Source organism: Bubalus kerabau, chromosome 21 (genome assembly GCF_029407905.1).
Source record: "Bubalus kerabau isolate K-KA32 ecotype Philippines breed swamp buffalo chromosome 21, PCC_UOA_SB_1v2, whole genome shotgun sequence".
Classification (NCBI taxonomy): domain Eukaryota; kingdom Metazoa; phylum Chordata; class Mammalia; order Artiodactyla; family Bovidae; genus Bubalus; species Bubalus kerabau.
The window spans coordinates 11,536,254-11,561,002 of NC_073644.1; the positions used below are offsets into that span (position 1 = coordinate 11,536,254).

General features: G+C 38.8%; 1 protein-coding gene across 1 annotated transcript in view; it reads right to left on the minus strand.

The window, feature by feature from the left end:
* The window catches only part of CCDC102B (coiled-coil domain containing 102B), a 227,602-nt gene that overhangs the window by 173,768 nt on the left and 29,085 nt on the right, over positions 1-24,749 (minus strand). Inside the window, exon 4 of the mRNA XM_055559652.1 lies at positions 20,488-20,604. Coding sequence (XP_055415627.1) covers positions 20,488-20,604 — 117 coding nt within the window. The remainder of the gene's footprint in view (positions 1-20,487; positions 20,605-24,749) is intronic.

Consider the following 24,749-nt stretch of genomic DNA (forward strand, 5'->3'; position numbering starts at 1 on the left):
AGTGTGATTTAAAGGATCATTTGAGTTTCTTATGAAAAAAATGTAATATTGTGATTATTCCCAAGAACCAAATTGAGTCATTTATTTTATTCATATATATGTATATCAGTGTTTATGTATTTCCTTCCTTCCTTTCTTCCTTCCAGCTTTATTGAGATATGAGTGACATATGTGTACACAGCCCAACAATTTGGTCATTTCTAATCATATTCATCTATAAACCCAATCTTCACCCCTTGTCCTTGCTTAATGCTGCCGAAAGGACATCAGTAATAGGTTGCAATGAACAAAATAACTAGAACATAAGTTTTATGAAACCAGAGTTGGGCCATTTTGCTCATCATCTGGCCCCTGACACACGCTAGGTCAGCACTTCACAAGGACCTGCTGAAGGAAGGAAAACATGCATACTGTGTCTCTAGCAAGAAGCTCCTTTGTATTTCAATCACAGAAACTGGGCACAAAGCGAAATAAGAGAGCATCCTAGCAGAGCCAGTTACTCACTCACCAGTTCAACTGCCAATAGTATTTCTCAGCACATTTACTCTTAACTCTGATCACAGTTGTCATAGCTCCTTTGTATTGTGTGTGTGATAAGAGTCACGTAAAGACAGGATTTTTCAGTAGAATGACCTAAACTTGACTCCCAATTCTTTTTATCCCAAGACACTATTTTTCATTTATAAAATACGGAAAGTATTTCCTACAACTTAGTATTATGAGACAGGAATGATTTAGGGAAAATACTTATTAAGCTTTCAAACTCAACATAAATATTTCTTGTCATAAATATGTTTTCTAAAGAACAAAGCATACCAACAGCCAATTCAAATAATAACAGGTGAAATAGTGTATTATTTTTCAGCACATTTTATCAGGACAACAATCATTTTGTAAATGGACCTTGTTGACTGAGAAATCCCCCAACAGAATGCACTATATGACGTTCTTCAGGCCAGTGAGTGTCGCGTACAGACAATGTGCATGTTCCAGCAATAGATGTGCAAATATTCAGAATTTTCATTTCAGACAAGTTAGCTATAAAACCTCATTACAAGCACTGTGCTTTTGAAAAGAAGAGATCAAAGGCAGGAAGCTTGTCACTCCATAGCAGTAAAAGATGATTACCCTTTTACTGAGGACCTAATATGTTCCCGGTAAATAGCTCTAAGGTTATTTCTTATCCTTACCACCATCCTGTAAGTTTGTGTGTGCTACACCCGAGGAGGGAAACTGGGGTTCTGAAAGTAGAAGTAACGTCAAGGTGGACAAAGAGTCCAAGCCATGGTTCACCTAAGGTTCCTCTCTGCTTTCAATATGAGTTCATCCCATCCACACGAGGCTAACAGATACCTACTTGTATATGGATACAACCACATTCTGAATCCACTGTGCTGCACTGCAGTAAGGAGATCAAACCAGTCAAACCTAAAGGAAATCAACCCTGAATATTCACTGAAAGGACTGACGCTGAAGCTGAAGCTCTGCTATTTTGGCTACCTGGTACAAACAGCCAAGTCATTGGAAAACACCCTGATGCTGCAAAAGATTGAAGGAAAAAGGAGAAGGGGGCAAAAGAGGATGAGGTGGTTGGACGGCATCACTGACTCACTGGACATGAGTTTGAGTAAATTCCGGGAGTTGGTGATAAACAGGGAGGCCTGGTGTGCTGCAGTCCATGGGGTCGCAAAGAGTCGGACATGACTGAGCAACTGAACTGAATAACAGCTTGTGGTCATTCTAGACATCACTTTCTCGTTGACCTATACATTTTGCAGGTCATGAGATGGTTCCTTATGATTTCACACCTTTTAGAGTATCCTTATAATAAGTAAACATGAACTTGAGCAAACTCAGCTGCTAAGTCGCTTCAGTTGTGTCCGACTCTGTGCGACCCCATAGACGGCAGCCCACCAGGCTCTCCCGTCCCTGGGATTCTCCAGGCAAGAACACTGGAGTGGGTTGCCATTTCCTTCTCCGATGCATGAAAGTGAAAAGTGAAAGGAAGTCGCTCAGTCATGTCTGACTCTAAGCGACCCCATGGACTGCAGCCCACCAGGCTCCTCCGTCCATAGGATTCTCCAGGCAAGAGCACTGGAGGGGGGTGCCATTGCCTTCTCCGAGCAAACTCTAGGAATAGTAAAGGACAGGGAAGCCTGGCATGCTGCAGTCCACGGGGTTGCAAAGAGTTGGACACAACTTAGCGAGTGAAAAACAACAACAACAACGATGAAAAACTGTGTAAATATAAAATACTTAATAACATCTGCACTAGGAAATTAAGCAAATCATAAAGGGTAGACCCTCTTTATTTCCAAAATCTCTCCTAAAAGTAATTTTAGAAGTAGACAAACTGTCTTGGCCCCAGGGATGCTCTTCTCAGAGATTTTGACAGTTCTCAGTGTCTAAAGAACATGAAATCTGTGGAAATCACCTAAAGTAAGGTTTTCCACTCAACTGAGATTATGTTTCATGTTAATCAATGTATTTATTTTTTTCTAAAGGATTAACCACCATTTTACTTAAAAGTTATACTGACTATTGTATTATACTCTGATGGTTCAAATAAAATAGAAACTTAACTTTATTAACACTGAGCTGTAAAGAAGGAAAAAGTACATAGTATATGATTTATATGGGGGAAATAGTAGAAAAGGAGATGGTAGAATGAATTAGATCTAGAGTATGATGATAAAAATGAAATAGTGGCAAAAGTATTAATGAGAAACCCCTAAATCACCACTTTGTGTCAAGAATGACTTAGTGTAACAATTTTATGTTTTAATATTGCTTTTTTAATATCTGCTTTGGGGGGAATTTGACAAAAGAGATATATTGATGAATTCTTTCAAGAAACTTAATGAAGAATAAAAAATGAGTTTGTTTCGTTGATCAAACCAGAATCACACAAACTTTTTAAGTATTAAAATAAGATTGTTCATTAAAAAGTCTAATCTTAATATTATAATAAGCAAGTTAATTCCTTCCATTCATCTTTAATCTAAAGTCAGTACTTTTTACAGCCTCCTCTACTTAACCACTGGCTTCCAGTGACAGCTGTTGATAGATCAACTGTCCTTATGCAGGTGACTCTGAGTCTGGGCTCTTACTCTGCTGTTTCTTTAGTCTTCCAATCCTTACCCAGGTTCTACTCTATTTATAATACATATATATTATATTTATAAATATGATTTTTTCTGGTATATATACATATATATGTATACTTAATTGGTATACATATATTATTATATATGTACTATATATATATAATATATATATATTATATATATATATAAAAAATATATATATATTATATAATATATATACATTATATTCAACAGTATCCTTAAACTCTCATGAATTATATTTTATAGATTAGTTTGTGTTCTCTAAATAATTATCCTTCTGTGATCATTACAATTTTGTATCTTTCCAATTCTTATAACTTTATTACTTTCCTTCTTTTGTTGAACTGCCTGGCATCTGAAATAGAATATTAAATAAAAAGTGGTACCATGCTTCTGGTTTTGTTGTTCACTCGTTAAGTCATGTCCAACTCTTTGTGACCCCATGGACATACCAGGCTTCCTTGTCCTTCACTTTCTCCAGGGATTTGCTCAAATTCATGTCCATTGAGTCAGTGATACTGTATAACCATCTCATCCTCTGTCGCCCCCCTCTCCTCCTGTCCTCAATCTTTCCCAGCATCAGGATCTTTTCCAACCAGTCAGTTCTTCACATCAGGTGGCCAAAGTATTGGAGCTTCAGCATCAGTCCTACTGAATGTTCAGGGTTGATTTCCTTTACTGGTTTGATCTCCTTGAAGTTCAGGGACTCTCAAGAGTCTTTTCCAACACCACAATTTGAAAACATCAATTCTTTGGTGCTCAGCCTTCTTCATGGTCCAACTCTCACATCCATATATGACTACTAGAAAAACCACAGCTTTGACTATATAGACCTTTGTCGGCAAAGTGGTATCTCTGCTTTTTAATATGCTGTCTAGGTTTGTCAAGCTTCTAATACTTCATCATTAAATAAAATATTTGCTCCACAATTTTGTTACTCTATCACGTTTAAAAAATTCACTTTGAGTCCTAGTGTTTCCTATAATCATGAATTGAGTTGTAGCAACTGTTTTTTTAGGCAACTTTAGAGATAACTACATAATTGACTTTTTCTTGTACTCTGTTTTGTGCTGACTTACATAATAAAAGATCTAATGTTATCATATACCTTGTATTCCTGTGACTAATTTTTTATTCATCAAAATATTAAGACTACTCATATTTGGTTAATATTGTTGCCATTTATGTGTGAAATTGATTGTAATCTTCCTTGCTTATATTACCCTTGTCTAGATGCAGTATAAGGATTAAACTAATACAATAAAAAGAATTGGGAAGTTTTCCCTCTTTTTTTCTCTTTTTTAGAAGATGCTCTATAAAACTAGAATCATCTACTCAGAATGGTAGAATTTAACCATAAAGTATTCTGATGCTAGAGTTTTATTATCAAAAGTTTTAATTCATTAATTTTTAATTTACTTTATTTAATGTTATAAATGGATTTCAGCTTTCTATTTTTACAAGAGTCATACTGGGTAAGTTATATTTTCTGGTCAATAATTCATTTCATGTAAGATTTTATTTTTATTAGAATTCTCTCTGCAGAGTGGTTCCCTATCTTTGTAAACCTCTGAGCTATCTAAAAATTTTGTCCCTTTTTTATTACTAGAGTTTTAAAATTATATCTCTTAATTGATTTTGCCTGAATGCTCTTTTTTTCAAAAAACCAACTCCTGTCTTTGCTAACCCTATTCTACTTTTTTTGTATTAATTCCTAATATTGACTTTCCCTCTTTCTACATTCATTGTGCTTTTTTTTTTTTTTCTATTAGGATTTAGTTTGCTAATGTTTGTCTTTGCTATTGGGTTAATCTGGATATTTCAAGAAGCAACTCTTACAGCTGGCATTTAAAATACAATAAATTGACTGCGGGGACTGCATATGAGAGAGAATGGGGGAGAGAACAGTCAGATTGGGATCAGGAATGACTCTGCATGAGGCAGAGACAGGGAAGGAAGGCAGATTGGGTCTGATCATCTTGGACATCAGTGCCTTCCTCAGAAAGGGAGGTGAGGACACAGAGGAGTTTTTGAGTCAAAGTCATTAGTGGGAAGGGTTGCATGTCCCAACACCAGGAGGCCCGTCTTTGGCTGGGAGTTGTCTATGAGAAGCGCACTGTCATTCCCTGGATTTCAGACAAGGGCAGCTGGGGTTCTAGGTTAATTACACTCATTGTAATTGAGATCTGAGAAGCACTGTCCCACGGCAGACATAACCGTTTCCCAATATAGTCACTGATGTTAAAAATATCCCTGAGTTCTGCAGCATCCCTCAAGACTTCGTGTTTTTTTATCTTTCAGCCTTAAATTCCATTAAATTTCTCTTTGACCTATATTACTTAAATGTCCATTTTACAATATCAAAGAAATAAGTTTCTTAAAGTTATTTTTTCTATAAGCAATGCTATGATAAATGACTACCTGGGGTCAAAACAGAGTATCCTTTGGGGATCACATTGTTTAGAACATGACCATAGACTAAAACTTTCTTTCTCAACACAGCCTCCAAAAATCAAAAATGGAAAGAAATAAAATCACTTATTCCACGAGTATAATTTAGAGATGGTATAGAAACCTTCAGAGAAGGCAATGGCACCCCACTCCAGAACTCTTGCCTGGAAAATCCCATGGATGGAGGAGCCTGGGTAGGCTGCAGTCCATGGGGTCACTAAGAGTCAGTCAGACACGACTGAGCGACTTCACATTCACTTTTGACTTTCATGCATTGGAGAAGGAAATGGCAACCCACTCCAGTGTTCTTGCCTGGAGAATCCCAGGGACGGGGGAGCCTGGCAGGCTGCCATCTATGGGGTCGCACAGAGTCAGACACGACTGAAGCAACTTAGCAGCAGCATAGAAACCTTGATTCACACGCAACAGGAAAGATAAATATCCAAGAGCCACAGAGCATTCTCTGGAGACCAGGTGGCACAGTCAGAGAGACAGTGTGCAGAAGAGAGCAGACCAGTCAGGGTGGACATCCTGCAAAAGGAGACACCACCTACAGAGGGAAGTATTGATACTAACAAGGGATCTGAGACCTGGAGGATCAGAACTAGCAGCTGGTTTCCTCAGTATGTGTGGCCCTTAAAACCTTATACTCACCAGGCTGTATTAATGGGTACATGGGAAACCAATGTATTTTGAATACATTGCGCCTGCTTGCTCAGTTGATCAGTCAAGTCCAGCTCTTCTGCCATCCAATGGACTGTAGCCCACCAGGCTCCTCTGGCCATGGGAATTCCTAGGCAAGAATACTGGAGTGGGTTGCCATTTCCTTCTCCAGGGGACCTTCCCGACCCAGGGATCAAACCCAGGTCACATGAATCTCCTGCACTGGCAGGCAGATTCTCTACTGTGCCACCTGGGAAGCCCATTTTGAACACATCAAATGTAGTCAAATGTAAACACATCAAATCATTTATGCTCATTATGCCCTCATCCCATTTTATTTTTTTCTTTCAACCTTGCAGAAGTTTGAAACAGAAGGCTCTCGTCTTCTGCATTTGTACCTTATCTTCTTCCCATCTACTCATTTACTTTATGGCACATGCTTCCACAATGTCTCTCTTGATACGAAAGCACGTTTTCTAAGGGAAGCATTTTTGAGGATGATAATAGGAAAGTTCTCAATAAAATGCCTCTAGCATGAAACAGAATATTTGTCTCTACTGGAGATTTGAATCCTGATTCAGTGCAACTATACTGTAACATATGTAGTAAAGCCATTTTGAATTTGAAGCATTGAGGGGAATACTTAATATGAAGACACAAAAGTGTTAATAGCATTATAAAATGAATTAGCTAAATTCCGTTATTCCCCCCATGGAAAACAGTAAGCAGGATCTTGAAAAAACTGTACAGAACCTGCAGGCCAAGGGAACAGAAGTCCCAAATGCATGCATGTGAACCAAAGAGAATAAGACCCAGAGGGCATCACAGCAGAGATCTTAAGAAGCCAGAGGACACTGAGAAAACCCAAGGTCCCTCGAGGTTGGGATTTCAGAAATGTGCAGGGATTTCTGAAGACATAGGCTGATCCTGAGACTCTAACATTTAAGAGTTTTGATTAACGCAATTTCTTCTATTACCTCTGACATCCCAATCTTCAGCAGACTGTTTTCTACCCAATGAAAGTTAGTAAGAAATTTACAGTTAAAGACATTAAATCTCAGATTGTAATTAAATCACCAGCTCAATGGATGTGAATTTGAGCATACTCCAGGAGATACAGGGCTTCCCTGGTGGCTCAGACAGTAAAGAGTCTGCCTGCAATGCAGGAGACCCCAGTTCAATCCCTGGGTCAGGAAGATCTCCTGGAGAAGGGAATGGCTACCCACTCCCGTATTCTTACCTGGAAAATTGCATAGATGGAGGAGCCTGGCATGCTGCAGTCCATGGGGTCGCAAAGAATTGGCCACGACTTAGGGACTGAACAACAACAATTAAATCATCAATCTAACTTAGCCAGAAAACTTTCCCAAAGACCTAGTCATCTGGAAAAGATACTGCTGTTGAGATACCCAAGTAAAGACATTCAAATCCTGCATTTCACTCCACATCATTTATTTTTTTTAATTTTATTTTATTTTTAAACTTTACAATATTGTATTGGTTCTGCCATATATCGAAATGAATCCGCCACAGGCATACATGTGTTCCCCATCCTGAACCCTCCTCCCTCCTCCCTCCCCATACCATCCCTCTGGGTCGTCCCAGTGCACCAGCCCCAAGCACTCCACATCATTTAAAACCCTTTCTGAAAAAATAAAATCTGTTACCCTTTCTGAAAAAATAAAATCTGTTATTTGAGGCACTTAATATTTCCTGGATAAATAATCACTGGTTTTCATCCATTATTCGGTTTTATATTTATCAGTTTTCTGTAACTCCAGGACAAGTGACAGATTTCATCTTGGATAATTGGACTATTTAGACTTATATTTGTCTAAATGACCAGAATGCATATCCATGTGTGACAGTTTGATTTTCACCTTTCCAAGAATATTATTTTTCTCTGATGGTTTACTCATATCACATATCTTTTTATAGATTCTGGTTCCTGAGTTTCATCAATAAGAACTCAGAATGTGCCAGAATGCTTAAATCCATAACACTAACAGGCTTCTAAATTAACCTGCTTGCAAACGTCAATATCCTCTTTCAAAATTATATAATCATTTCTGATACATTCATCATATTCTCAGTAATCTAGGTTTCTTTGCTAGAACATGTAAAGTCAATAAGAGGTATGTGATACAAGTGATTTAAATGAATTCAAATCAATACCTATTGTGGCAATCTCAGAAAATTAAATTATGATGGCACCAGATTTCTAATTATATGACACCCTTCTCATTAAAGAAGATTCCATTTAAGTATGTCAGTAAATAAAGTCTCAGGTATTTCTTCATCTAAAATTCCTAACTAGCCCAACTACCCCACCATCACGCACATCGACTTTGTAGCTCCCCTAGAGTTGAACATATGCAATGAACTGTATGATTTTTTGATGAATCCTGTTTTCTCCCATTGAAGGCAGTTCTCTGAGGTCAGGCTCATTTATACTTTGGACACCACTGAATTACTATTAACAGATCCTAGCACAGCATGCGGTAAGTCGCTTTAGACCTGTCTGACTCTTTGTGATCCTAAGGACTGTAGCCCACCAGGGTCCTCTGTCCATGGCATTCTCCAGCAAGAATACTGGAGTGGGTTGCTATTTTCCTCCTCTAGGGGAACTTCCTCACCCAGGAATTGAACCAGTGTCTTCTGCCTTAGCAGAAAGATTCTTTACCACTAGCGCCACCTGGGAAGCACAGTGAAAGTGAAAGTCACTCAGTCATGTCTGACTCTTGGCGAACCCTTGGACTATGCAGTCCATGGAATTCTCCAGGCCAGAATAATGGAATGGGTAGCTGTTCCCTTCTCCAGGGGATCTTCCCAACCCAGGGATCAAACCCAGGTCTCCCGCATTGCAGGCAGATTCTTTACCAGCTGAGCCACAAGGGAAGCCCAGGAATACTGGAGTGGGTAGCCTATCCCTTCTCCAGTGGATATTCCTGACCCAGGAATCAAACACATGTCTCCTGCATTCTTTACCAACTGAGCCAGGGAAGCACAGGAGGACCATACATTATTTCCAGAATTAAAAATTGAATTTATAATTTAAGAAAACGCCTTGAAAACATTTTCTCTTTTAAAACAGAGAATAAAACACTTTCTACCCTCTGTGTTCCCCTACCCCCACCTTACCTTAAAAAAAATTTGGGAATGAATTGCTCCTAATTAGACTATGTTCCTCTCCTAGTAATCAAATTATTTGCACAAACAACATAACATATAGTTGAGTAAGAAGAAAAGGAGGAATTTTTTATCTACTGTCAAAAGCCTCTTGATGAAAGTGAAAGAGGAGAGTGAAAAAGTTGGCTTAAAGCTCAACATTCAGAAAACAAAGATCATGGCATCTGGTCCCATCACTTCATGGGAAATAGATGAGGAAACAGTGGAAACAGTGTCAGACTTTATTTTTGGGGGCTCCAAAATCACTGCAGATGGTGACTGCAGCCATGAAATTAAAAGACGCTTACTCCTTGGAAGGAAAGTTATGACCAACCTAGATAGAATATTCAAAAGCAGAGACATTCCTTTGCCAACAAAGGTCCGTCTAGTCAAGGCTATGGTTTTTCCAGTGGTCATGTATGGATGTGAGAGTTGGACTGTGAAGAAGGCTGAGCGCCGAAGAATTGATGCTTTTGAACTGTGGTGTTGGAGAAGACTCTTGAGAGTCCCTTGGACTGCAAGGAGATCCAACCAGTCCATTCTAAAGGAGATCGGTCCTGGGTGTTCTTTGGAAGGAATGATGCTAAAGCTGAAACTCCAGTATTTTGGCCACCTCATGCAAAGAGTTGACTCATTGGAAAAGACCCTGATGCTGGGAGGGATTGGGGGCAGGAGGAGAAGGGGACGACAGAGGATGAGATGGCTGGATGGCATCACCGTCTTGATGGACGTGAGTTTGAGTGAACTCCGGGAGTTGGTGATGGACAGGGAGGCCTGGCGTGCTGCAATTCATGGGGTCGCAAAGAGTCAGACACGACTGAGTGACTGAACTGAACTGAACTGAATATCCCAATATGTTAAAAAACAAAACCCAACTCTTCAATATATTCTCCTACTCAACAAAAATGCTCTAAATTTTTTTACAAGTCAAATTATGCAGTTAGACATGAGCAAAAGAGGGTGGTCTAACAGAAAAAGATTCAAGATAATCTCTAAACCCCACCCCAGACACCCTGCAAGTGGCCCAGGAGAGTTCATGGATAGGCTATTAATACAAAATAACCACAGATTTTTCCAACTCCAGGGTCCCTAGGCACACAGTGGATACAAACTAACCACAGGGGCTTCTCCAACTTGGGCACATTACACCTTGATGCACAGCTGTGTCCTCAAGTGACCTTAGGCAGCCTGGAGCCTATAAAAGGCTCATAAATATTCTATACATACATACATCTAATTAGAACAGGCTGAATTATGGGAAAGACATGAGCAATAGAGCCTGTTGCTTTGCAACTTGCAACAATCAATCAAAACTGTCATTCCATGCCCACCTAGATGAATATGTAAAAGCCTTGTCTTGAAAACCATGTATCTCATCATTCCATTGCCAGTCCCTCTCCTGGTTTGACTCACTTCTTCCTTGAGGTGTTCTTCTGTTCTTTCCTCAATAAACTAGTTTTTGCCACTGTAAGACTTCAGATTCTTCTTTGCATCCCTTACTAAGAACAGAGGCCCATGAGGAAGGATCCTCTTCGACCCTCCCTATTGTGTAACAGTCAGAACATTTCTTTGTATTACATTTATTTGCTGGCAATACTGCAGTCTTTAGCTGTCTCACCTGCTACTCCCTTTACCACTCACAGTCCTTACCTCTACCTTTCGTCTTTACGTAACTTCGATGCTATTCGTCCTTCACATCTCATCCTCAACACCTTTTCTATGAGCTCACACAGATCACTATTTTCCACCCATCTAAGTACCTAACACACTGGGTTTAACTGTCTGGGTTGGTTGGTTTGCTCCCCAAGGTGGCAACCACTCTATTGAAACCCCGGTGCTTAATTCTAATACCAAGCATACTGGAAATTGTTGATAAATATTTGCTGAATAAATGACTGAATTAGACAATGAGCGGATGAGCATATAAACTACTATTTCATTGCCTGGCTTTGTTTTTCATTTCACTGTCATTTTGAGAATCCAGTTGGTACGCACACATGGAGAAAATTTGCCTTAAACCCCAACAATGACACAATTGCTGAACATGAAAAAATCTTATGTTGCAAAATGTTTATGTTTTATCCTGCATATGCAAAATAAAGAAGACTACTTATATAATCACAAGTTAAATTTAACATGTTGCCCATCTGGGCCTTTTTGTCTTAATAAGCAGCATTTTAAAAGTAAATAAATATAGACATTCTGAAAAAGAGAAAAATGAATATATTTGGTTCCTTCAGCTTATATCATACTGCATTCAGTTAGGAGGAGGAAGAAAAAGAAATCATTTAAAGAGCATTGGTGGGAGGGAGGCTCTAGAGAGAAGGGATATGTGTATTCTTATGGTTGATTCATGTTGTAGGGTGGAAACTAACACAGCACTGTAAGGCAATTATCCTCCAATTACAAATAAATTAAAAAATAAAGAGCATATTCTCATATGATGTGAAAAGATTTTAATACGAATGAAGCATCAGAGAAAATGTGTCAAAGGCGTGGGGAGGGGGATACATCCAGTGCCACTGTGGGTAATTCACTAATGTCAGAAAGGGACCCTGTGAAATGAAGGACTATGTGGTAACTTTTAGGTTCTTTCCAGTTCCAGACTCTCATGGTGTTTGTCCATATGATCACTTGAGATTTGCCTAAGTGTCAATGTGTGAAAAGATATAATTCAAAACACTTAGTGATTCAAGAATAGGAAAGGATTCTACTCCTTTGGAAGGTATACAGACTAATTTTGGAGCCAGATTATTCACATTAAAAGATGCAATACCCCCAGCAAACATGTATTGGAGACCTATTTGGCACCAGAATCTGTGGTCACTGCAGTCCCACCACGCTCCTCTGTCCATGGGATTTTCCAGGCAAGAGTACTGGAGTGGGGTGCCATTTCCTTCTCCAGAGGATCTTCCCGACCCAGGGATCGAACCCAGGTCTCCTGCATTGTAAGCAAGACACTTCACTGTCTGAGCCACCAGGGAAGTCCTTACTGTAAGACAGTGCCCTTAAATTCCAAAAAGTTTACAGCTGAGGAGAGGAAGAACACATGCATATTATAGAAGTATCCTGAAGTCTTCTATGGGATACCACAGAATCATCTACAGTGTTACTAATGCATAAAAATCTGATTGTCATTCCGATATAGGATCTACAAAATGAAATTTGAATAACAAGGGAGAAAACATGTATTCCTTACACACCTACTACGTATATATAATATACAATGTTTAGTACTTCACATATATGGATGAATTAATCCTTTAGATGAGCTATTACCTAAACTCTATTTTGCAGACAATCAAACAGACTCAGAAAGCCTACGTAGGGACTTCCCTTGTGGCTCATAGGTAAAGAATCTGCCTGCCAATGCAAGAGACATTCGTTTGATGCTTGGATCGAGAAGATCCCACATGCCATGGAACAACTGAACACGAGCACCACAACTACCGAGCCTGTGCTTTAGAGCTGGGAGCAGCAGCTACCGAGCCACGTGCTGCAACCACTGAAGCCCGTGTGCCCTGAGCCCATGCTCTGCAAGAGAAGCCACCGCATTGAGAAGCCTGTTCACTGCAACTAGAGAAAAGCCCTCGCAGCAACAAAGACCCAGGACAGCCAAATATAGATAAAAAAAAAAAAAGTATTTTCTAAAAAAAGAAGAAGAAAACCTATGTAGTTGTTAGGAAGCCAGATGGCAAGAAAGTGCCAAGGTAAGAATTTGGACTCAGGTCTCTGGGACCCCAAAAATGGAAATAAAGATGCCTATTTTCAGAGGAGTATATAGAAAGGGTGGAACTTGTCATACATACTGAGAGAAGACTGGAAGTTTTTAACTGTATTTTTGAGATAATTGTACATTCTTAAGCAGTTGTAAGAGATGATCAAAATAAATCCCAAGTGCCCTATATACGGTTTGGCCCAGTGTTAACATCTTACAACTCAATAGTTGTAACAATGTAATAACCAGATGTCAACAATAATATAGTCAAAATAGGGGCCATTTTCATCAGAAGGATGTATCATGTTGCCTCTTTATGGCCACACACACTCCCCTCCAATCCCTCCTTCATCCCCTGAAACCACTAATCTGCTCTCTGTTTCGAAAAATTTGTAATTTCAGTACTGTAATACAAATGGAATTATGGGCTTATGTTATCTTCTAAGATTTTTCACTCAAAATGCTTTTCCAAAGATGCATCCAGATTGCTGTACAGATAAAAAATTCATTCCATTTAACTGCTGAGCTGTATCCCAAGGTATGGTTGTAAAGGCTTATTGTTTCCTCACTGAAGGTATTGTTTTTGTATCCAAGTTTTGGCATTTACAAACAAAACTACTTTAAAGATCCATGTGTAAGTGTGGATATCCGTTTGCAGGTATACATTCTCATTTCTCTGAGAGAAATACCCAGGAGTGCAACTTCTTGGTCATACGAGAGTTGTCATTTGGGAACCCACCAGACTGTTCTCCTATGTGAGCATATGATGTGCACTTCCTGCAGAAAGGTGCATGTTCTCCTATGTGATCATATGATGTGCACTTCCTGCAGAAAGGTGCATGTTCTCCTATGTGATCATATGACGTGCATTTCCTGCAGAAAGGTGCATGTTCTCCTATGTGATCATATGATGTGCACTTCCTGCAGAAAGGTGCATGGCCAGTAGCTCTGCATTCTCACCAGCATTGCTGCTGTTACTAATTTCTGTTTTAGCCATTCTGATAAGCATGTAGTTACAAGCGCACTGTGGTTTTAATTTGCATTCCCTTGATGGCTCATGTATTGACATCTTTTCATGTGCTTACTTACTGGAGACAATTTATCTTAGTTTTCTTTCATCTGAAAGTGTCCTAAAGGACACGTTGACTGGATATAGTACTTTGAGTTGACAATTCTTTTAGAATTTGGACAAGTGTGTGCTACTTTTTTCTGGCCTCCATGGTTTCTGATGCAATCTTCACCGTCATTTGGATTATTTCTTCCCATAGCTCAGGTGTAATTTCCTTCCTGTTGTCAAGATTATTTTTTCTCAATTATCCACATGTTGACTAATGTGTCTTGATGTGGACCTACTTGAGGTTATACTGATCGGGGTTTGCTAAGCATCTTGACTGCAGATTTGATCCTTTTCCTATATTTGGAAAATTTTCACTCTATTTCTTTGAGTAATATTTTTCAGCCCACATAATTTCTCCTCTCACATTGGCCTCCAGAGGCTTAAGTGTTTGATATTTGTTAGCATCCCACAGGCCCCCTACCACAATCCTTGTTAGCAAAGGCTTTTTCTCTTCCAGACTGTTTCAGACTGGATCCTTTCCCCTCTCCCTTCCATTCATAATTTTCTTTAAAATTGTAGTTACTATGCTTTTCCCTTCTAACCTTTCCATTTGTTTCTTATTTGTAGTTTCTATTTCTCTGGTGGGGCCAGTGGTAAAGAAATCACCATCAATGCAGGAGACATAAGAGACTAGGGTTCAATCCCTGGACTGGGAAGATTCCCTGGAGCAGGGCATGGCAACTCATTTCAGTATTCTTGCCTGCAGAATCCCATGGATGGAGGAGCCTTGTGGGCTACAGTCCATGGGGTTGCAAAGAGTCAGACATGACTGAGTGGCTAAGCACAAGTGGCTAGGCATGGCTACTTTTTCTATTTGTTTCAAGCATGGTTACTATTGCTGATTAAGGCGTTTTTATGATGGCCACTTTAAAATCCTTGCCAAGGAATGCAAACATCTCTGTCTTTGCAGAATCAGCATTTCTTGCTTGCCTTTTTCATTCACTCTGAGATATTTTGGTTCTTGATATGATGAGTAATATTCAGTTGTGTTCTGAACATATTCAGTATTATCTTATGAGACTCTATTTTATCTAAACATAGGTGGGTTCCTCAGACACACCATTCTGAAAGGTAAAGAGGCAGCACTAACTCATTACTTCCAGATGAAGGTACAAGTCCAGGTTCCCCACAAATCCCCACTGATACCTGGGTGGGGATGCCCCCTGCTGGAGGGGGATGGGAGTCCCTGCTTCCACTAGACCTCGTTAGCTGGGAGAGGGTGGAGGTGAAATACAGGCTCCCCACCTGATTTTCACTGACACCAAGGAAAAAGTCTGGAGGTCTCATTATTGCCCAATGGGGATGAGACCCTGGCTCCAACTGAGTCTTCAATGCCACCACTTCAGAAGAAAGGACTGAGCAACTTTCTACTGCCTTGCAAGAGTGGAAGTGTAGGCTCCCCGGTCAGCTTTATTAATGGGAGTTGAGGTGGAACACCACTGTTCTCTGTAGTTATTTCATGGGTTAGAACATTTCTCGTCTACAAGTTTCCTGTCTTGCTAAGCTGGCCATTCCCTGGTCCTTTGATTAGAGCAAACGGATTTCAGTTGTGTTTTGTTTTCATCTGGTTCTATTGTTATTTCCAGGTTTCTGGCCTCTTCAGCTCCAATTCTGGGATATATGCAGGGAAAAGAAAACCAGGCAACTGACCTCATGTCATTTCTTAGGTTCCCAGGTACCTGGCGGAAGGCCACTTGTCTTCAACTGGGCGAGTCCTTTATGTTTGCTTTACATATAGTGTTCAGAGTTTCTATGTGAGTTACTGAGTTAGTAGGGAAAAGTATGGGAAGACACCCTGGAGTGGGAAATGCCAACCCATTCCAGTGTCCTTGCTGGGAAATTCCATGGACAGAGGAGCCTGGCAGGTTACAGTTCCTGGGGTCACAAAAGAGTTGGACACAACTGAGCGACTAAACTACAACAACTAAGGGAAAAGCATATCGACTTAATCTTTCTGAAATGAAACAGGAATAAGATATAAATGTGTGAGTAGGTGAGAAGAAAAAACAACAAACCACAGAAAAGAAATACGAAATCAAAACTCCTGAAAATTTGAAACTGAATTGTAAGTGATACATTTTTTTTGAATAATACAAGATAAACTAATTATTTTCTCTTGGAAAATAACCCAAAACTTTGGCCTAAAAAATGTAATGCGAGTGTTTCCTGATTATGAGTTTGCTTTGGAGCAAGAGCTAGGTTGTAGAAAGAAGTAATGATTTCTTCACTAGGAATGCCAGTCCATGTCCATTCTAAATAAACTCTCCTTTCTAGTTCAAGGGGTCTTGATCTTAAATGTGGAGAAAAGATGAAATGCATTGGTTATGCATATGCATATATGCATGGTGATGTTAGTCTCTCAGTCATGTCCTACTCGTTGTGACCCCATGGACGGTAGCCCACGAGGCTCCTCTGTCCATGGAACTCTTCAGGCAAGAACACTGGAGTGGGTAGCCACTCCTTTCTCCAGGGGATCTCATTGATCCAGGGATTGAACCCAGGTCTCCTGCGCTGCAGGCAGATTCCTTACTGTGTGAGCCACCAGAGAAGCCCCATTAACACATCCATACATGCACATGTTAACATTTATTTATCAAATGACTCCATGCTTAGAGAATTCACCTCATCACACACTGACCAGAAGAGTCAATGTTTTAAATACTGTGGAGCCTTTTTTTAAATCAGGGCTGCATTTTAAATTTCTTTGACCAATCCAATTTCTAAGATCGTCATCAAACTACTTCTGAAAGAGGCTGGGCAGATTGAAAGACAAGCAAAACGCACTCCTCAAAGAGTTGGACACGACTGAATGACTGAACAACAGCAATCTCTGACTCAATGGGCATGAGTTTGAGCAAACTCAGGGAGATAGTGATGGACAGGGAAGCCTGGTGTGCTGCAGTTAATGGGGTCGCAAAGACTCAGACACAACTCAGTGACTAAACAATAGGTGAAAACAATATTGTTATCAAATTGGTGGGTATTAGCAACAAACAGTTTCAAAAAAGGTGTCCATGATACGTAAGAATCATCAATGGTTAGAAAATCATGATGTCTGATATGAAAACACTATTTTTTAATTCCAGAAATTAAAATCAATCACATTTCCAGAGTCATTGCTTTAGTAAATCCACAAGAAGAGGAGAAACCAAGGTAGCAATGTCAGTTACGAGCTGCTGAAAACACATGGCTTCAGGATTTAACTCAGAGCTGGTAACCTTTGCTAACTAAGCTCCTAACCTGCTGAAAATCTGACCTGAGTGTGCGTTCCAGAGAAATTGGAACTAAAGGAGAACAGAGGTAAAAGATGATCTCAATAACATTTGAAGTTATCTTTGTAACCTTGAGCAAAGTTAAGTTCTCTAGGATGCTTTCCATTAAAAGTAGCTAAGAATACACAGAACCTAAAAGTGTTAAAATATAAAATAAGATTTTATATTTCAACAACCCAGCAGTATATATTGATGTATACAGTAAGTTCTCAGCAAATGGTAGCTATTACAATAAACATTATACCAATAAAAATGAGCAAACAACTAGAAGTGTATATTTAGTTCAATAAAATACAAATTAAAATGATCTTTTTGGCCTATCAACTAGGGAAGTATTAAAAAACAATAATATATATTGTTGGCTATACAGCGAACATGCTTATACATTGCAGGTGAATACAAATATAAATTGATATAATTTTCTAATGGACAATTTGGCAGTGTGTATAAAATACTGAAAAAAATAAACATTCTTTTGAAAAAGTCTATTTCTAGGAATTTAACCTAAGCCATTTTTTGAATATCTAAAGATGTATCTGCCCATGCATATTTACTGCAGTGTTGATTACATGTGAAAGTGAAAGTGTCAGGCTCTCAGTCGTGTCTCACTCTGTGAGACCCCATGGACCATAGCCAGGTCCATAGACAGACCCCATGGACCACAGACAGCCTCCTCTGTCCACAGAATTATCCAGGCAAGAATACTGGAGTGGGTAGCCGTTCCCTTCTCCAGGGGATCTTCCCAACCCAGCGACTAAACTCAGGTCTCCCACATTGCAGGCAGATTTATATATCTAATAATAAAAGTAAGCAGATTAAAAAAAATAGATTATATTAAATTACAGTATAATCACCCAATGACTTTTATGCAAACATAAAAAGTCATGATATGATCTTAAGACCTAAATATAACCAGTGTAAAAAGTGAAACAATGCAATGGTTATGTCTTCTTTTCAAAAAAAAATCATAGCTTCTATTCTGGTTTAAAATTCAAATGAGCACATATACCCACCTACACAACACACACACAGGGGCTCACTGTTTCTCTAAGAATTTCTCCCAATATTTGTTTTCTTTTGAACAAAGTCTCCTTTCTTCAGTTTAATTCAACTGAATATAGCATTCAAGTGCACACAGCCAAAGACATAGCCAATTCATGTCTACATTAGCTTTCAGCATTAAGAGCTTCACTAAGAATTTCAAAATAGCAAAATTATGTCTCAGAGTGCTTGAATGTCTTGTGGAAAAGTGTATTTAGGTGGGCAAACTGTATAGAATTTAAGATACATAATTGAGCTCTATGGAGGTGAAATGGTTTCCTCAAATGAGTCTCGGAACTTTCTATTACACCAAACTAAAAAAGTTGCGCATCAGAGATCCTGTATTGCTATGGTTCCCAAAATATCCTGAAAATGACGATCTAAGACAAAATTGCCAGCTTTTTAGGGGAGTAAGAACACCCATATGTGACTTCCATGCATTTGTCTCTAAGTCCTAAATAAGCCTGTATTCTATGTGCTGTTCAGTACCTCGTCAAAGATGCTTCTCAGATCTCAGGGCCAAGAAGTGGTATCTACCCTGATGGTTTGGTTCCTTTTAGAAAACAAAAGTTAAAAGAGCCATCATTTGTTTTTCCCTTTGACGTAATTGTTAGGAAGAGATGTTTTCAACAGGTCGGTCTTTCTCATCAGGGTGTCTCCATATGCCCTGCCTCACCCAACACTCCTTATATGACTCAGAAGAGGTGACAAGGGAAAAACTAACCTCAGGCGGAGCTAACTACCTTGGCTAATTCCCAACAGTAAAGCACTCTGCCTCCAACACTCTTCCCCTGCAGTGTGTAAACTTTTGAAAAATCCTGTGTGGTAGCCAGTAATTCCTCTTACTTCCATTATTACAACCTGTAAACTGAGACTCAGAGGCTTAAGCAGTGGACCGGGATAAAGTAATCAGTAAGTGATGGAGCCATTTTTGCTCCAAAATCTATGCATTTTCCGTTGTCCTATATCACCTGATATAAAACACTGTGGTGTGAATTCAGTCTTGACAGAATTTTATAAGGGAGAAATCTTCTAATACAAATTACTTTCCTCCCAGTCTATTTTTCACTTGCTTAATTCCATTTCTTGAATTGTTCCTACACATTTGTATCTAAGACATCTTCCAGAATTACCTGTTACAAAATAAATAATTTATGATTTCCCAATTTTAATGCACTAACACAGTGTTCTATAAAGTAAAAACAATTTATTCTCCCCTCCTATCTCTAAGGATAATTCCTTCTTTATCAACAAGGCTAATAAAACAGAGTGTTTCATCTGAAAATTAACTTGTTGTTGTTGGTATGGGAGTGGAATATAGAGATTTCTCCTGTTTTACTTGGTATATCTAAGAAATGGATTAACTATAACCAAAATGACATTGTTCTGCCTACAGCTAGTTGCCAAAGGCCACGTGAAATTCAACCAGGAACTACATGCAACAAAACTTGTATGTCATTATTCCAGATAATATCTTAACATATCAGATCCCAGGCAGCTAATCAAAAGTTTAATAAGTGTTTATTTATAGTAAAATGTATCAGCTATAGGGTGCTTTTTTCAGTCAAATAATGTCTTTGTAACATTCAGGTAATTCAGACATAGTGTTGGACCAATATAATTTCACAGTATTTTAAATCACATTTTAAATCACCAGACTTCCTTGGTGGTCCAGTGGTTAAGACTCTGTGATTCCACTGCAGAGGGCATGGGTTCGATCCCTGGACAGTGAACTTAAGATCCCGTATGCCTTGCATTGTGGCCAAATAAATAAGTAAATCACATGTGAACTGATGTATTATTTTTTATTTTCAGCAGCATTCTTTTTCATAAAATAACCAAAGACTCCCCAGTTTTACTTCTTAGGACACCATATTATTTAATAACCTTCAGATATGCTTTAGTACACTACTCTATCCAAAATCTTACCTCTGCTCTTAACTCATAGAGCACTCTGTCATTGCTGTTTTGAGATTTTGATTCTTCCCTTATAAGTCCTGATACTTCTTCCATTTCATTTTTATGTTGACCATGAAGAATTTCAAACTGCAAAAAGAAAAATTCATAATCACAAATTACAAAGGCTGGTTCCAGGATTATTCATATTAGTCTTTCATTTTGCTTTCAGTTTTTGTGTGTGTGTGTGTGGAATCTGATAGGTTTTGTTGTTGCTATTATAGGTTTTGCAGTTGAACTGTGTACTTCTTTACACTTGCAGCTGAAAAATTCTGTGTTGTTGGAAAAGTAAATCAGCTAATCTTCATTAATCTAAATCCACCACTTGAAAATTAGACAAATCTTCATTACTTCCACAGATTCTTAATAATTGACCAACTGGATTCTAACCTAATCCAATTAATTCTGATCTTTCAGTGTTGAATATCAGTACCATAGTATTCTTTGTAATCCTACTTATGTATATTTGCTATGAAATATAAATAGTGCATAGATCGTAGCAGAGATAAATTTGGGCACTGGAAACAATACATCTATATGACACTCAAGTTTGTAAGACATATGTAGAACATCTATAGAAGATGCCAATTAATTGCCATAGAAAAGTATGGCAGGAAAATGACATAAACACACTCTGGTACATGCAGACAATGGAATATTGTTCAACACTAAAAAGAAATGAGCTGTCAGACAAATGAAGAGCATGGAGGAAATTTAATGCATATTACTAAGTGGAAGAAGTCTCTCTGAAAAGGCTACATACTGTATGATTCCATCTTTATGACATTCTAGAAAAGGCAAAACTATGGAGACAGTAAAAAGGTCAGTGGTTTCCAGGGACTGGAGGAGGAAGGGATGAATCCTTGGAGCATAGAGGATTTTTAGGGCAGAGAAATTATTCTGTATGATAAACTCGAATGATGGATACATGTTGTTACAATAGTGGAGGTCACTCAGTTTTGTCCAACTCTGAATCCCGTGGACTGTAGCCCACCAGGCTCCTCTGAATCAACTCTGAATCAACTCTGAATCCCGTGGACTGTAGCCCACCAGGCTCCTCTGTCCATGGGATTCTCCAGGCAAGAATACTAGAGTGGGCTGCCATTCCTTTTCCAGGGGATCTTCCTGACCCAGGGATGGAACCTGGGTCTCCTGCATCGCAGGAAGATTCTTTAACATCTGATCCATGAGAGAAGCCCATATAGTTATACATGTATAACATGTTGATATATATTTGTCTAAACCAATAGAATGTATAACACCAAATGAACCTTAAAGTAATTTGGGTGACTGTATGTCAATAAATGAATAAATGGGGTGAAGGATTTTGATAATGGGGGAAGCCACATATGAATGTGGGGTGGGAATTATATGTAAGTAAGTGTAAGTGAAAGTCACTCAGTCGTGACCCACTTTGCAACCCTATGGACCATGGTCTACACAGCCCATGATATTCTCCAGGCCGGAATACTGGAGTGGGCAGCCTTTCCCTTCTCCAGGGGGTCTTCCCAACCCAGGGACCGAAACCAGGTGTCCCCATTGCAGGTGGATTCTTTACCAGCTGAGCCACAAGGAAAGCCCAAGAATGCTGGAGTGGGCAGCCTTTCCCTTCTCCAGCGAATCTTCCTGACCTAGGAATCAAACTGAGGTCTCCTGCATTGCAGGTGGATTCTTTACCAACTGAGCTATCAGGCAACACCACATTCCATTCAATCTTTCTGTGAACCTACAACTACTGGAAAAAAAAATTGTCTATAAAAAGAAACATAAGAATGAGAAAAATCCTAGAAATGCAAACAATGATTTTTCCCTATAGCTGTTCTTAGAAGTTTTCAGCAGAATCATAACATTTGATATACATTTAATATATGGATATATGCACATGTGCTTTTTGTTTTGTTAACATGTTTTCTTCATACTATGTAGGTAAATGTTTCCAGAATTAAAATTACATAATTGGCATACTACCAGACAATAAATCAGAATATAAAACCATCATTATATCACTTATGTAAAATTTTTAAATAATGTTACTCATGTTATTATTGTTAATAATAGTATTGTGTGCTTAGTCACTCAGTCATGTCCAACTCTTTGTGACCCCATGGACTGCAGCTCACCAGGCTCCTCTGTCCATGGAATTCTCCAGGCAAGGATACTGGAGAGGGTTGCCATTTCCCACTCCAAATAGTAATATTAAGCATATACTAATCTCAAGAAACCAGGCTTGATATATAGTTCCTTACTTAATGCTGACAGTAATCCTTTGTGTTAGGTCTGATTATTACCCCTAAAAGAAAAATAAACCATATTTTTACTAGGCTTAAGTAACATTCCCAAATTCACAAAGCTAATAACTGGGGGAAGAAAATTTGAGAACATTCCTGCCAAATTCATTACCTGAGTTATTAATCATAAACCAATGCTCCATCTATAATTATAAAACTTAGTGTCTTAATAATGTTCTGAAAAGCAATAAGCTTATAGAAATAGATAGCAGAAGGAGCATAACAGAAGACACCAACACCCCAACATACTAGAAATGGACCACAGTGAAAGGAGGAGCTGATTTGCCAACTACACAAAGGCTCCACGTTCAGAGCTGGTAATGTGGAAAATACACCATGCGAGGCAGAAGTGAAACAGGACGCCATGCAACAAAGTCCAGTAAAAGGCTGTCTCCACACGTTTCCCTCCACTTTCATGTCGGTTAAATAGACAGCGTGGCATTAATCTCTGGCCAAAATAAAATAAAAGTCACTTTTCTAATAAAAGAATAACAAATTGCAACCAACAGGTTTGGGACTGTGTTCACCAGAGTAAAATTTAACTCATGCTGGTAATTGAGTGCCCCTTACTTCAATTCTGAGATCTTGGTCATTACTTCCCAGGGAACTAGATCAATAATCAGCCCTTCCATTGTCAACAGAACTTTCAGTAAACCCCTCAAAGGAGAGAAGAGGGAGGAAAACACATTTTCATACATGGCAGTAGAGGGAATCCACATCAATTACCTAAAATAATTCCATTTTCTTTTTTTCTTTTTTTAATTTTATTTTATTTTTAAACTTTACATAATTGTATTAGTTTTGCCAAATATCAAAATGAATCCACCACAGGTATACATGTCATTCATCATTGTGAGTGGAAAATCAAGGACCTCTGGACATAGGTAGAGCCTCAAGAGTATTAAAAAAATGTGACAAGGACTAAAGAATAGAATGTCTGATGGAAAAAACAAAACAGGAAAAATGATACAATTTGAGATATGAAAGAGAATGTTTTATTAAAATTGTAATCACTATCTTGAGTAAAAAATGAATACATAATTGTTTTTGTTGTTCAGTCCCTAAGTCATGTCCAACTCTTTGTAACCCCATGGACTGAAGAATGCCAGGCTCCTCTGTCCTTCAATATCTCCTGGAGTTTGCTCAGATTCATGTCCATTGAGTCAGTCATGCTATCTAACCATCTCATCCCCTGCCGCCCCCTTCTCCTCTTGTCCTCAGTCTCTCCCAGCATCAGGAAAGAATGCCTTTCCAATGAGTCAGCTCTTCGCATCAGGTGGTCAAAGTATTGGAGCTTCAGCTTCAGCATCAGTCCTTCCAGGGTTGATTTCCTTTAGGACTGACTGGTTTGATTTCCTTGCAGTTCAAAGGACTCTCAAGAGTCTTCTCCAGCACCACAATTAGAAAGCATCAATTTTTCAGTGCCCAGCCTTCTTTATGGTCCAATTCTTACACCCATACATGACTACCAGAAAAACCATAGCTTCGACTATACAGACTTTTGTTGACAAAGTAATGTCTCTGCTTTTTGATATGCTGTCTAGGTTTACATATTTATAAATATATATTACATTCATAAATTAAGGACAAAGCAATTTCAAATTTTAAAGAACAATAAAACAACATTTTTAGCACATGTTTAGTCATTCTTCCTTCAGATAAAATTTACTAGAATAGTTATAAGACAGAGTTAAATATTGGAGGGTACCCATTCCCTCGATGCCTTCAGTCCTTTGGACAGCTCATGCACACTCGTGGTATTGCACATATATCAGAACTCTAACAACCTCCAAATGTCTAGTTCCATCCTGAAGGTGTTCCCCTGAACTCCTGATCCACACACCCAACTTTCTACTTATCACTTCCATAGAATTCCAAAGCTTAACGTTTTGAAAAGACTAAGTACTTCTTCAAATGTTCCTCTGCTGTGCTGTGCTTAGTTGCTCA